At 37.5% G+C, this 15370-nt stretch overlaps 1 protein-coding gene across 2 annotated transcripts in view; it reads left to right on the forward strand.

The window, feature by feature from the left end:
• Positions 1–13161, forward strand: part of MOXD1 (monooxygenase DBH like 1) — an 87833-nt gene extending 74672 nt beyond the window's left edge. For both annotated transcript variants that reach the window (XM_070461404.1, XM_070461405.1), the window contains exons 11-12: positions 11252–11420; positions 11903–13161. In XM_070461404.1, coding sequence (XP_070317505.1) covers positions 11252–11420; positions 11903–12070 — 337 coding nt within the window. In that variant the 3' untranslated portion in view covers positions 12071–13161. The remainder of the gene's footprint in view (positions 1–11251; positions 11421–11902) is intronic.
• The last annotated feature ends 2209 nt before the right edge of the window (positions 13162–15370 follow it).

The raw sequence follows: 15370 nt of genomic DNA on the forward strand, positions 1-15370 counted from the left end.
GTTCCTAAGGATGTCAGACTCAGGCTTGCTGTGTTAATTCTTTCTGCATGGTTGTGTATGATAGGAATGACTTATGGCAAAATAATAAGCAAGATAAATATTATTCTTGCTCCCTTGAGATTGTATATTAGAGAGGGTAAGAAGTAATAAGCAAATATACATATAAAATTTCAGATGTTAAAAGATGTTATGAACATAACTGAGACAATGAAGGAAGTGTGTTGTTCTCAGCTGGGTGGTGAGAGCTTATCTGGGGAGCTGTCTGAGTCCCTTCTGCTTTAACTACCACAGACAAGGTAGTTTGAAAACAGTAGAAATTTATCTCTCACTGTTCTGGAGGTTGAGAAGTCCAGGATCAAGATTCTGCAGATTCAGTACCTGCTGAGGACCCAGACAGCCATCTTGTCACAGTGATCTCCCATGGCAGAAAGCGCCGGGGAGGTTTCTCAAGCTGCTTCTGTAAGGACAGTAATCCTGTTTATGAGGACAGACTCTTCCAAGAGCCCCACCTCCTAATAACATCACCTTGGGTGTTAGGATTTCAACATGTGAATTTGTGGGGTGGGGCGGGGACAAAAATATTCAGTCTATATCAGACGGTGATGTTTGAACAGAGACCTAAGTGTTGAGGAGCCAGTCATGGAAAGATCTACAAGTATACTCTGCAGAGAGAAAAGCCAGTGTAACAGGTGGTGAGTATGAGGCCAGCATGTTCAAAGAACAGCAAGAAGGTGAGTTTGGCTGAAGCAGAGGGAGATATGGTGGGCAATAAGTGGGAGGTATAAGAGCAAGTGGGACCAGACAGTGTAGGACTTTATAGGCAACATAAGGACTTTGGGTTTAAATGCAAAGAGAAGCTATTATAGGGTATGCTGCATGTGTGCTCAATTCTTTGGTCGTGTCCAACTCTTTGCAACCTCATGGACTGTAGCCCACCAGGCTTTTCTATCCATGGAATTTTCCAGACAAGAGTACTGGAGTGGGTTGCCATTTCCTACTCCAGGGAATCTCCACAACCCAGGGACTGAACCTGAATCTCTTTTGTCTCCCACATTGGCAGGCAGATTCTCTACCATTGTACCACCTGGGAAGCCCCCTTATAGGATCAGTTCAGTTGCTCAGTTATGTCCAACTCTTTGTGAACCCATGCACTGCAGCAAGCCAGGCTTCCCTGTTCATTACCAACTCCCAGAGCTTGCTCAAACTCACGTCCATCAAGTCAGTGATACCATCCAGCCATCTCATCCTCTGTCGTCCCCTTCTCCTCCTGCCTTCAATCTTTCCCAGCATCAGGGTCTTTTCCAATGAGTCAGTTCTTTGCATCAAGTGGCCAAAGTATTGGAGTTTCACCTTCAGCATCGGTCCTTCCAATGAATATTCAGGACTGATTTCTTTTAGGATTGACTGGTTTGATCGCCTTTCAGTCCAAGGGCCTCTCAAGAGTCCTATTAGAGGATATAGATATTCAAAATGTTAATTTAGTCACTATGTTGAGAAAAGACTCTAGGAGGGCAAGATTAGCAATAATATAATCAACCAGGAAATTTGTGATTGTCCAGTTGAAAGATGAGGGTGCTTTAGACCAGGATGGTGCCAGTAAAATTGGTGAGAAATGGTTCCAATCAGATTACCTTTTGAAGGTAGCCCTCACTGGACTTATTGATTAACTGCATCTCTGGGAAATGGTGAGGGAAAGAGAAGAGTAAAGGAAAAATAATGATGTCTGAATGGTGCAGGGAAACATGTTTGAAAAAGAAATTGAGAATTAAGTTTGATATAGAAAAAAAGGATTTTATCCATTCTTTGCGATACCACAAAGAAGAATTAGGATGGCTGGTGGAAAGTTTGAAGTGTAGATTTTATTTTTATGCAAGGAAGAATCTTCTAATGATTTGGATTTTTCAAAATTAATCAGTCAGTTACAAAAGGACTGATGTAATTAGGCAAAAGAGACACATAGATTTTTGAGGGGGTGTATTTAAGAAAAGATTAAATAAACACATAATGAGGATGTGGTAAAAACATAGATCTGAATGAGAATATAATTATGGCCTACTTTTTGTTCCAAAATTTTATAGGGATTATAAATTAGAAACTGCAAACACTCTTCTTTTTAAATTAAACCCACTATTCATAGATATGTTCTACTGAGTTCCTATTCAGTCAACACAATGACCACCATATTAGAGGTCTGTATCTGCTAAAATACAAATAACAAAATGCTGGTATAAACTAGGTTGTAGCTTCTGAAGTATTTTCACATACGTAATTTCGCTTAATTTATTTTCACACAGTTTTATTAGGTAGAGCAGTATTTGCAATCCCAGTTCAGAGAAGGAAATGGAAATTAAAGATTAAGAATCTGTTCAACTTCATAGATTATAGAATCAATGGAGGAGGTGAAATTTGTATTGTTGTTGCTATATATGTGCCTTTTTGTTCACAATAACTACATTTTGAACAAATAAAATGTCAATAAAAATCACAACAGCACATAAAATGTCACTCTAGAAGCAGTAGGATGTAGTCTTGTTTTTAAAATATCGAGATTGTATGTTTCTTGCGTTGGTGTTTAGTCACTTCAATCACGTCTGACTCTTTGGTACCCTATGGACCGTAGGCCACCAAACTCATTTGTCTATTGGATTTTCCAGGCAGTAATATGGAGTGGGTCGCCATTTACTTCTCCAAGGAATCTTCAGGACCCAAGGATCGAACCCAGGTGTCCTGCATTATAGGCATTCTTTACCATCTGAACCACCAGGGAAGCCCATATGGCTTCTTGCTAAGACTTAAATGGGCTTCCCAGATGGGTCAGACTGTTAAGGAGTCCGGCTGCAATGTGGGAGACCTGGGTTCAGTCCCTGGGTTGGAAAAATCCCCTGGAGGAGGGTGTGGCAACCCACTTCAGCACTCTTGCCTGGAGAATCCCAGGGACAGAGGAGCTTGGCAGGCTACAGTCCATGGGGTTGCAGTCAGACATGACTGAGTACAGCACAGCAAGACTTAAATAGCTTTGTTTTTTCCCCGTTAGAATATTTTTAACGTATTGACTAGAAAATTCCTAATCAAGAGAACGTTGGAGAGAATGTTAGATGAACATTCAAAGCTGTGTATTTACAAGATGAACAAACTGCATGCTATGATCCAGTTATTTTCTTTTCTGCTCAGCTTGTATAAAGCCTCTGAAAATGTTTGTCTCTGTGTCCCAGCAAGCTTTGTCTGTGTCCACTGGTTTGATCTCCTCCAGGAAATACTGAAGTTGGCATTTTCGTTACTTAGGGAGAATTGCTTCACAGAACAAGACTAGTTTTGAGATGTCATTGCCCACATAAAACATTTAACTACATGTTTGAGTACATTTATTCTACAAAAGTATGAATGAAAAATAACCTCTGTTATAAATACATGTTTGGACTTTAAATCAGACTTTTAAGTTTAGTTCATCATCATACTGACATAAATATTATTAAAAGCCAAACCAATAAGGTACTGGCAAAAAGAAAGAAAGAAAGAAAGAAAGGGTTTTGGGTGCTTTTTTTTTGTTTTGCTTATGAAAATATTGCTAATTTGGTTTTAGGATACAGTATTAAACAGAAATATCATATAACATATAACCTAGAATCTTCTATTTTTGCTTTTAATGTAAGGACTATTTAGGTGCCCCATTTTAAGGATTCTGTAGCAATTCTAGGATTAGAGGATACATTGGTAGAAAAACAGAGACATGTACATCCTGTCTCAAGATTTATCTGTTGTGGAGGGTGCAGTTTTCCTCTGCCTTCTACAGAGCTGGCAAGGCTTAAGGAAAAACAAAACCTCCCAAAGATCAGATAACAGAATAGATAATGAGTTTAGATAAATTTGTATTCCCTGCTGGACTACATCAACACTCTCCATGTGGTTCCAGTGAGGTTTCTGTGATGGAAAGTTCCTGCTTCATTTGTTCTGTTTCTTTAAAAAAAAATCAGGAGAGGTGATTTTTCTATTCTCTGCAGGAAAAAAAAAAAATCACTTCATGTTGATAAGGTGTTAAAATCACATAGGCTTATTATAGAGCATTTAGGTAATGCAGAAGAAGGTTTTAAAAAAGAGGACACAAGCTATCACTCAAAATTCTGTTAGAAATAAATAACACTGACATTAATTGAATGTCATTGGAGACATCTTTCTTATAGGTATTGACACAAAGATGAATAGGTCAGGGCTGTGAAAGTCTCTCAGTCATGTCCAGCCCTTTGCAACCCCACGGACTATATAGTCCGTGGAATTCAGGCAAGAATATTGTAGTGGGTAGCTGTTACCTTCTCCAGGGGATCGTCCCAATCCAGGGATCGAACCCACATCTCCTATATTGCAGGTGGATTCTTTACCAGCTGAACCACCAGGGAAGCCCAGATCAGTGTTAGAAAGATTATAATTTGTGTACTGCTTTAAACAAAAATCATAAAATTTAATTTTGTTTAAATTTATCAGAAGACTAAATTAAAATTGAATAATTGTTGAATAAATAAACTGCTGTTGTTTTTAATGACAAGAAATAATATTATATAAAGGAGCTCTCAGATGCTGAGAAAATAGAGCATAAAAGATATTAACGCTTTTTTAAACACTGTATTTCAGTTTTAGATCATAAAAATGAGAACATTCACACTTTCACATTTTTCTTCAAACCTCCCTTTTTGTACCTCCAAATATTTACTATTTATATTAGAATTTTTGTATTCTCAAGATTTTTAATTTTCATCTTTAATTCTGAAACATAATTTCTATAATATTTATTGCAGCTTTTATAGATTCCATGATAATTCCTAATCTTCATATGATTTCTGCATTTCTAGGTTCTTTGATTCCTTAGGATTTTGTCTTCAGTTACTTAATCAAGAAGGGCTTCCACACGCTTTATGTCCTTTATGTTTGAAATTTTCTGCATTTATATTTCTGTAGCATTTGGTTGGATATAGTAATTGGGAATCATAGCCCACCTCCCCCCACCTTCAGAGAGGTCTTTGGATAAGTGGGCTCATTCTTCCTCTGCCTGTAGAATTTGTAAGTTCAATTGAACATATTTCAGTGTTGAGTATATGAATCAAAATTTCTGGAAATACAAAGTGTTTTACATATTTACATATATAAATATTTGCATATTTTCTGGAAATATATATTCACTTCTTTTTTTCATAGCAAGGAAATTTTCTTATGTCTCCAAACTTTTTTCTATTTGAGATTTTTGTCAAGAGTTTCCCTCTAATTTTTTAGAAATGCTCTTCTGCCGCTTGCTTTTTTTTTCTTTAAACATACTTAGTGCTAAATTTGTTTTGTTTAAAAGTTATTTCCTTTGGTCCATCTCCTTTTTCATCTCATTCTGTTGTTTTATCATCCTGTATTTGAGCTCTTATTTAATCGCATTCATGTTCTTATTAAATAAACATAGCATGAAACACTTGTGGAAATTCTCTCCAGTATAATTAGTTTATGTCATCTTCTAGAATAGATTTTTTATCTCTCTCTCTCTTTTTTTTTTTTTTTTTTGGTCTTCACTGGATATTGAAATAATTGAAATGTGATATTATTTCCTTTCACCCTAAGTTTCATGGTTGTTTGGCCATTCCTTCTTTTGCTGAGCCAGTTCTGTCTAAAACTTCTCTTTGGTAAAACATAGGTGAGGTTTTGACTACTTTCTAAGCAAATTTGAGAGTAGTTTGCTTTCTCTCCACACCACAGTTTGAGATTTGGGTGATATATATATATATATATTTTTTTTTTTTTGGACAGGATATATTTTATGTGGGCTTCCCTTGTGGCTCAGCTGGTAAAGAATCTGCCTGCAATGCAGGAGACGTGGATTCAATCCCTGGGTTGGGAAGATAACCTGGAGAAGGAAAAGGCTACCCACTCCAGTATTCTGGCCTGGAGAATTCCATGGACTGTATAGGCTATGGGATCGCAAAGAGTCAGACACGACTGAGAGAATTTCATTTGTCCACTTGTTGATATTTTATGTATTTTCTCTTCTATATTTTGAGGGTAAAGGGCTGTGTGTGCAGAGGTGTAACTGTTCTCTATATTATAATAAGGCGGTTATTCCTTCCTCAGGTTTTATTAAAAGTCTATTAGAGGCTGTTTTCTAACTGGTTGGAGCTGACTGCCTTTCAGTAGAGGAATGTCCCAGGCCTTATTATGTCAGTCTGCCAAACCTGTTAGAGCTCACAAACCTCTGCTTCTGTCAGGGAGATTCAACTGCGCTTGATCCTTCCAAACGTTCATTTGCTCAGAGAGCCTGCAGAGGGTTAGGAGTTGTGCCTCATTCAGTCAGATTTCCTGGTCTCCGTCTTTAACCATCTGATTGGTAAAGTGTAGGTTGTATCTTTTTTGTCTGTTTGTTGATGAGTTTTATTTCTTGTTTGTTATTTATTTATTTGGGTCAAATTGTTTGAGATAGAGCTTACATCCAGTTAAATGCCTCGTTGTTAAGTATGGGCTTCCCAGGCGGCTCAGTGTTAAAGAACTCACCATCCAACACAGGAGATGCAGGAGACGTGGGTTCGATCCCTGGGTAGGAAAGATCCTCTAGAGAAGGAAATGGCAACCCACTCCAGTGTGCTTGCCTGGGAAATCCCATGGCCAGAGGAGCCTGGTGGGATACAGTTCCTGGAGTCGCAAGAGAGTTGGACAAGACCGAGCACCTGGGCAGGCACGTGTGCTAAGTATGCTGCTAGAAAGTTCTCTCAGGTGTGTTCCCCTGTTTAACCACATCACAGACGAGCTCTAGGGTGTTTTCATCACCACTGAGACTTCTGTCACACTCTGGAGACACCCACCTCCACACACAGCCCCAGGAAAGCATGAATCTGCTTTCTGTCACTATTAGTCTGATCGTCTCTAGATTTTATGAAAATAGGATCATATGGTATATACTCTTTTGTGCCTGGCTGCTTTACCTCAGAATGTTTTTGAGATTTGTCTATACTGAAATTCATCTACACATATATATGTATGTATGTATTTGTGTGTATGTATGTGTATCATCAACCCACTCCTTTTTATTGTTGAGTAGTATTCCCCAGTGTGTATATACCTAAAATTTCATTTATCTATTCACTAGTTGAAAGACATTTGGATTGTTTCCAGTTTGTGGCAATTATGAAGCAAGCTGCTATAAATATTATTGTATTCATCTTTGTATGGACATATGTTTTCAATTTCTGCTTTAATACCTAGTGGTGGAATCCTTGGATTGTACACTAAGTCTGTGTTTACAGCATTGAGACTCTCAAATGTTCTCCCAAATAACATACCTCTCTACATTCTCACTGATAACCTGTAAGATTTCCTACTACTTAATCTTCCCAGTGTTCTTTGTATTTTCTTTATTTTGAATTTCATCTATTGTAATGTGTATGCAGTGGTATCTTACTATAGTTTTATTTTCCATTTCCCCTGTGACAAATGATATCAAGCCTCTTTTCACATGCTGATTAGTCATTGATACATGTCCCTTTTTAATTGTTCAAATTCTTGTCCATTTAACTGAGTTTTTTTTTTATTATTGAGTTGTAAGAGTTCTTTATAATTGTAAAGAGTTTTTATACTTTACATATAAATTCTTTGTCAGGTGTATGTTTGCAAATAATTTTTTTTTCTGGTCTATGACTTGATTTTAATTTTTTAGCTATATTTTTCTGCAGTCCATTGTATTGTTTTTGGTTTGTTTTGTGCTTTTGATATCCCTTGTAAGAGACTGTCGCTTGCCCAAGGTTCTGAAGAGTTTCTCTCTTTTTTTTTTCCTAAAAGTTTTACAGTTTTAGCATGAGGTTGAAGATCCATTTTGAATAATTTTCTGTTTGTTGAATTTTCTGAGGTTTATTGTATTTCATACAGACATCAAGTTGTACAAGAACTGTTTGATGAAAAAAGCTACTTTTTCCCTAAATAATTACTCTGAAATGTTTGTTGCAAATCCATTCACCATATATTGCCAATTTCTGGACTCCGAGTGTTCTGTTCATTGTTACATGTTTCAGTTCAATTCAGTTCAGTTCAGTCGCTCAGTCGTGTCCGACTTTTTGCGACCCCATGAATCGCACCACGCCAGGCCTCCCTGGTACATGTTTAGTTTTACTATAATGCCACACAATTATTATTATTGTTTTATAGTAAATCTTGAAATGAGTGTGTAAATCCCCAAACTTTGCCGTTTTTTTCTTTTTCCAAAGTTATTTTGGATAGTCTTAAAGTTTATTTCATTTCTGTATATTTTTAAATCGACTAGCCAATTAAATTAAGCTTATAAAGGAAAATTGCTCATCAATATTAAAGCCTTTATTTTTGTCAACTACAGTGATATATAAATAATACCCTTCAATTTATATGTGGATCTGGGTAGTTATTTAGACACTGCCCAGATGTGCAGAAATGTAATAGTTTTACTTTCTAGAACATTCCTAAATTTCTAATAACTAAGTCCCAGTCCCAGTGAGAGCAGAACTTACTACCTGAACATTATCTATTTCTGGTTTAGATTGCAGTCTTTTAAGGAAAAATACTTAGGGTAAATATTTACTTTTTCAGGATTACTCCTCGTTCTGTCTTTTCCTTCTCTTCTTTCCAGTGGTAATCAGCAAGTGTGGTGTAGGACGGGCTGAAAGGTTAGAAAGTTTGTTAGTGTGATGTTATAAAGTAGGAGCCTGAACAAATTTAGTAGGAAGGGAAAGGAGACAATAAAAATGGGACAAGATGCCAGGTTAGGGAGGTCGTGACACTCTCCTCCCCACCCAGCCTGTCCTGCTGGTTCCAATAAAGGGTTCATTGGGCTTGCCCTTTTTAAAAATCCTTTTCTACATAATTATAATAAGTAAACATGTGTTTATACCTCTTCTGTAACTTTATACTGTGAAATCTCAAACAGATGCTAATTTGCTAATTTGTTCTAGCGGTAAACCTTTTTTTAAAGGTTTCCTTTATGTAATATACAATACATAAAGAACCCACCAGCCAATGCGGGAGACATAAGAGACGTGGGTTCGATCTCTAGGTCAGGAAGATCCCCTGGAGGAGGGCATGGCAACCCACTCCAGTATTCTTGCCTGGAGAATCCCATGGACAGAGGAGCCTGGTGGGCTACAGTCCACGGGGCGGCGAAGACTCAGACAGGACTGAAGTGACTGCACACACACGTTCACTCTTAACTAGCAAAGCTGCAGAAAACTTAGGGAGTTAGCAGAGATTCCAGTGCCCCCTTGTGGTGTTTTAGGAGATTATAGGCTGATGATCGCTCCACGCTACCCGCCCGGCATTTTCCTGGTTATAAAGTAGATTTTTCCTTTTCTCAAGGCAAATACCTTATCTCCTTGAAAAGTAAATTTTCTTTTTAGTATTTGATTTAAAGTTATTTTATATTTAATTAAACTTAGCTACTTTGGGGAGGCTGTGGTTGCTTCAGTTGTGTCTGTGACCCCGTGGACTATAGCCCACCAGGCTCCTCTGTCCACGGAATTTCCCGGGCAAGAATACTGGAGTGGGTTGTCATTTCCTTCTCCAGGGGATTTTCCCGATCCAGGGATGTAACAAGCATCTCCTGCATTGGCAGGCGAGTTCTTTACCCCTAGCACCTAGCTTTTAGTATATTTTAAATGACATGGTATGTAAATATAATGGGTCCCTTTCAAGTTAAATTTTTACTTTATGAAAGTTTTTACATGTACAGATTTTATTTTGTACTGATTCTGGATTGTACCTCTCTAAGTCTCCACAGAGTATTTAATTTGCGACGTTACAGATTTTAGGTCATTGCTGGATCTGTTTGCTGCAGTGTGATGGTGCTTGCTCATTCTTTATGGAACTTCAAGGTCTCTGTGCGTAACAGCGCATTTAAAACTCAGCAAAGATATATTGACTTTAATTAAAGAAGAAAGGTTAGAAATAAAGAATATAAAGATCCTCATATATGACCTATTGTATTATTCATTATCTCACTTATTAAAGTACAGAGGAAATGTTTTCATTTCAAACATAAAAAATTTATCTTCATAACTCTAAAAGACAATAAAGAATGTTTAATTTAATTAAAAAGATAATATTCAACATGCCTGAGTAGGTTATGTATGTAAGAGAGAGCGAGCTGATATGGCATAATTAAATGAAGAAATTACAAAGATCAAATATTAAAAATGTAGATTCCTCAGCTGGAGGTTAATTTGTTGTTAATTATTGAAAATCACTGGAACTTCCTCTTGGGGTATCAAGGGAGCCAAACCCCTACCAGTTACCCATGATAATCTGGATGGTTCATGGAACAGACCATGCAAATTTTTGAACTACACTTAAACACTTTTCCTTTTTTCAAGAATCGAGAATCCAAAACTTATATTTCTTGGACATTTAACATATATTTTTCTTCAGCAGCAAGTAGAAGCAGAGTGTATCATCTTCAAAGTATTTTTTTCTCAGTGAAATTTTAAAAACACTGGTTCAATTTAAAAAAAAAATGTTGCCACCTAGGTAAGCAAAAACTGGACAACCAACAGTGGTCAGGCTTTTCAAGAGTATGGAATTGAAATTTCCATCGTTGTTCAGTATCTTTTGATATTCTGCACACTTCTTCATTACATCATTAGTTTTGAAGTCTTCAGAACTGACGCCTATCAGTTATATTGTTAACCAAAGCCAAAACAATTATGTGAGGAATTGTGGGATTCCGGGGAAGCTTTCTAAGTCAAAACTATTTGTCTAAAAGTAACACTCATCTGCTACTAAACTGAGGAATTTTCTTAAAAACGACTTCTTATTTTATATGTATTTCTTCTAGTAACTGATTAAAAGTTCATTAGGACTTTCAATCAGGTTATCTATGTGTGTAAAAATGAACTAGTATGAAGTCTGTTTTAGAATACAATAAGTCCCCTACATCCAAATGCATTTCCTTCTGAGAGAGTGTCCCCAAGTCCAACAAAGTTTGCCTAGGTACCCAGCTGACATAACCGTCTGTATAGTACTGTACTGTCATAGGTTTATAGTACTTTTCACACAGATAATATGTAGATAAGTAGCGAACGCGTTTGTAACCTTACAATACCATCCTTGAAAAGTGCAGGGGTACACAACAGCTGGTATACAGGGGTATGTTTGCATCTTTAGCAGTTCACAACTTAAAAGCTCATATGTAGGGGACTTACGGTATTGAAAAGTAATGGAAACACAAAATGCTTTTGTTCTGAATATGACTCATTCTGGTTATTTATTTTATATTCAGGACCTGGCCTTTTATTATCAAAAGCCCTAAGCAGTATAAAAACCTTTCTTTCATGGATGCAATGAACAAGTTTAAATGGACTAAAAAGGAAGGTCTTGCCTTCAATAAGCTTGTCCTTAGCCTGCCGGTCAACGTGAGATGTTCCAAGACAGACAACGCAGAGTGGTCGGTAAGCCCCACTTTGTTTAAATCTTCAGGGAAAACAGATACTGGAGTTTACCGGAATCCACAACAGATAAAATGAGAGGAACAGACAGATATCCATAAATCCAGTTGTCTTTTGATAAGTCTAAGAATTTTTCAATGATTATGTAGATGCCCCAAAACTCCTGATTCTACTTCCTTCAAAGGAGGAAGTTTATTCTGAAACTAAAGTTGGGATGAAAAAGGAATAAGGTGGGATGAAAGCTTCAAAAAGAAACCCAAGAGAGCGTGTTTTATATCTCTTCTTTCCCGAAGGTGTGTCTGACCCTTTCTCCACCTTGCTGGGAATTCCTAGGGTTCTGACTGCCTGACGTCGGCCCACTTCAGCACCCGCTGCCCCCTCCCACCCTTTAGCCGCTGCAGAAGCGCAGGGCTGAGCAGGCTTGGCCACGGGCCTGATGTTCAATCACACATTCAGTGGCTTTGTTTCTGCTCTTTCCTTTTCAGATTCAAGGCATGACAGCATTACCTCCAGATATAGAAAGACCGTATCAAGCAGAGCCCTTGGTGTGCGGGGCGTCTTCCACCTCCCTGCATGGAAATGCCTGTCTTGAGCTGCTCCTGAGTTTCGTGGTCCTGGGCGGTGCACTCAGCCCCAGGAGCGTGTGCCCGTAATTCCCTCATGCTCGGTGACCACGGTTTTCCATGATCCGAGCCTGACGTTTCCCGTGCAGGCTAAGGACATTTATGGGGTGTGAAGGATGAGGGTGAAGACCTTGGAGACTTCCTCTCACAGGTTCCCTTCCTCCTGTCCCCTCTTCTTCCCCAGGCTTCCTGAGAGATGTCCATCTTTTCCTCAGAAATAGCTGATAAAATGAATGAATCGTTCAGTAAAGCAAAATTGACCTTACCTAACCTCTTAAAAAAATTGGACAAAGTCAAGTGGAAGTAAAAGACTTCTTTATCTCCTGTATTTCATTTTATTGAAATACTTGTTATCGCTATTTTACTTCTTGAAATGATTGATTTCATTTCTGTATTCCTCTTTTTAAATGTTTTTATCTTAAAGGTGTAAATGGAAGTACTGTCCATTCCAGTGTTCTTTCTCTTTACTGCTCTTTGCTGTGATTTCCCGAATGGAACAGTGGTTCTACTTTCTTGTAATATGCAGCTCTGTCTTTCTGTGAATCACCCGTGGGCCCCTGACCTCAACACTTTCTGATGGTGCCCATTCTAGCCTGCTCATTTACCCGAGTCTGCGTCCCAAACCACACTGAGCCCATCTTTTTTCCCCCCTTCTTGCTCAGCACTGGCCAGGTGAGTTTTTTCCTTGAGCTCTGTCACTATCCAAAGAAAAAGAGGCTGCAGGAAACATAGCAATGGTACATAACTGATAGTAGGCTAGGAGAAAATGTAGCTGGCTGCAAACTCAGTGCTGTGAGGGGCCTTTTGTGAAGGTCCAGGACAAAGGCCAGAGGGTGTGAACCAGCTGAGGAGGGTGTGAACCAGCTGAGGAGGGTGTGAGGGCCTCTCTGACCATGTTGGGTATCACACGTGTTGCATACTGGCTCAATCTGAGTCACAGTTGCTATTGTAGATTTATTTTTATATTAGTTAATAAACTAACTTTCCAAAATAAAATTGTCACCAGTTCTGTCACCTTTTTTGTTCTTTTGGTATAGATCAGCCAAATCTTATCTTGGGTCTTTTGCTCATTGTCTTAAGCTGTTTGTTTGGATCATATTAATAAACTAAATGAAATTAAATTTTTGTGTGATTATCTTGTATACTCCTTGAGAGAAGCAGGTGATTCAATACTGCCAGATTTGCCGGCCACATCAATTAAGAATGTTGTATTTTTCCATTTCATTTCTAAGCTGTTTCTCCCCGGCAAACAGCCTCTTAAACACAAACGATGCATGCCTGTGTGTTTAGTTGTTCAGTATGTGTGATTCTTTGCACCCTATGGACTTAGCCTGTCAGGCTTCTTTGTCCATGGGATTTTTCAGGCAAGAATACTGGGGTGGGTTGCTATTTCCTCCTCCAGGGGATCTTCCCTATGCAGGGATCAAACCCATGTCTCCTGCATTGCAGGTGGGATCTTCACCACTGAGCCACCTTGGAAGTCCCAACATAGACTATATTGTTTTCTAAGTAAATATTGTCTTTTGGAGTTTTTCCTTCTTGATTCTTTGAATTTGTCCACTTAATGGAATGTTTGTAATACTTATGAGGAGTATTTTACTGTTAAGTTTAATTCTTTATATTTTATAAGTGCTGTATCAGATTCAATGATTTTCCATCCAAATATTTATATAATATGACCATCCCAAACACTCCATATTTGAAATTTCATGTTTATTTTTAGTTCAGAATTTCTGAATCTGAGATGTCAAACAAAAATGATTTCCTTTGCAAATTGTGTAATATTATATTTGTTTTCATTGTTCTTGGTAAGGAAGCTGAATATACTGGCTAGAAAAGGATACACAACTTTTGGAAACTCAAATTTTTGGAGCCAGGAGAAATTTATTTTTCCAGTTGACGTTGCTAAGAATAAAGCAGGTATTCCTCTCATAGGAATCCTCATGAATATGTATATATATATATATATATATTATATATATATATAATTTTGAAGCACTGACTCTTTGAAATTAGGATAGGTTATCTGTTGTAATCAAATACAGCATAGTAAGCTGGTATTTTATGAGCAGAAAATGGTCAATTGAATAGACTCATGGCGGCATTCCCTACCCCCTGAGCCAGAGGAGTGTTCCATGGAAAATATGAAGAGCCATGGAAAATTGCTACAAATTTTAAAAGGCTTACTGTTGCACTTTTCAGAGTTTTGAATATATGACTGCATATTGGAAAGTTCAAGTTATATAATGTGAAACGTTTCCCAAACTCATTGACCACTTGAGCATGTTGTATTGGACCAGCGTTCCTCAAGGAACAAGCTTTGGGACATATACTTTTCCCAGCAGAGCATGTCCAGGTTTATGTAACAATTTTTCTAAAAATTTCAAGCTGTTCATGGTGAACTGCAAAGCATAGCCCAACAAACATGGGCCTTCCACTATGTTCACTAGTCTGTTCCTAATTTGCTGTTCTATTTTGCCAATACACTATTTTTTTAATTAACCTAGAGTCAGTACAATTTACAGAGATCATAGAAAAGGAAATTTACATTTTTAAAAGTAAAAAGTTCACTAAGCTGAATTATGTGGCATGAATAAAATATTTGAGAGGTATTGACAAATAAGGCTATATATTTTTGAAAAGTTTTAGACCTATAGACATAGACTAATGGTGTGGGACTGATGTAATGCAAAAAAATTTTTTTTGAAAATTGGGAGGAGTCATTCCATATTGCAAATATAGAATGCAAGTCTGATTTGAACCAATTTCTCTCAGTATTTTAAAATAAGCCCATTAAATACTGACAACCAAAATAATTCCATACATTTGTACAGTGTTTTGAAATTTGCAAAGTGCTTTCACAATATTTCTCACTTAGTGTTTAAAACTACTTTTCAAGTTGAGTACTTGTATGCAGAAATGCTAACCAGATAGCATAATGTACAGCAGTAATCATTGGAGACCTAAGTTTCAATCACTTTACAAACTTCACATGTATAAATTAAACCTAAATTACTTGCACTTACTAAGCTTTGTCTTCCTCTTGGTAAAGTAGAAATAATAGATTCTCACCTTATGAAGTTGCTTGTGGATTAAATGTGATGATGAAGGAAGAGCATCTGGCATAATGAACAGTCAATACTAGTTTTCTTCCTGCCTTTGCAAAATCTCCAATTTAAGGTAAACAGTATCTGATAACAAGTGCAGATTTTCCTCTCCTCCTTACAGGCATCATCAGCTGAAATTTGACTTTAACTGAACCACTTTTACTGAGTAAATGACACTTGTCAAGTGAATATTAGGTCTGAGTGAATTTGGCAATCGTGAGTT

The sequence above is a fragment of the Odocoileus virginianus genome, chromosome 34 (assembly GCF_023699985.2).
Source record: "Odocoileus virginianus isolate 20LAN1187 ecotype Illinois chromosome 34, Ovbor_1.2, whole genome shotgun sequence".
In the NCBI taxonomy this organism is placed as follows: Eukaryota; Metazoa; Chordata; class Mammalia; order Artiodactyla; family Cervidae; genus Odocoileus; species Odocoileus virginianus.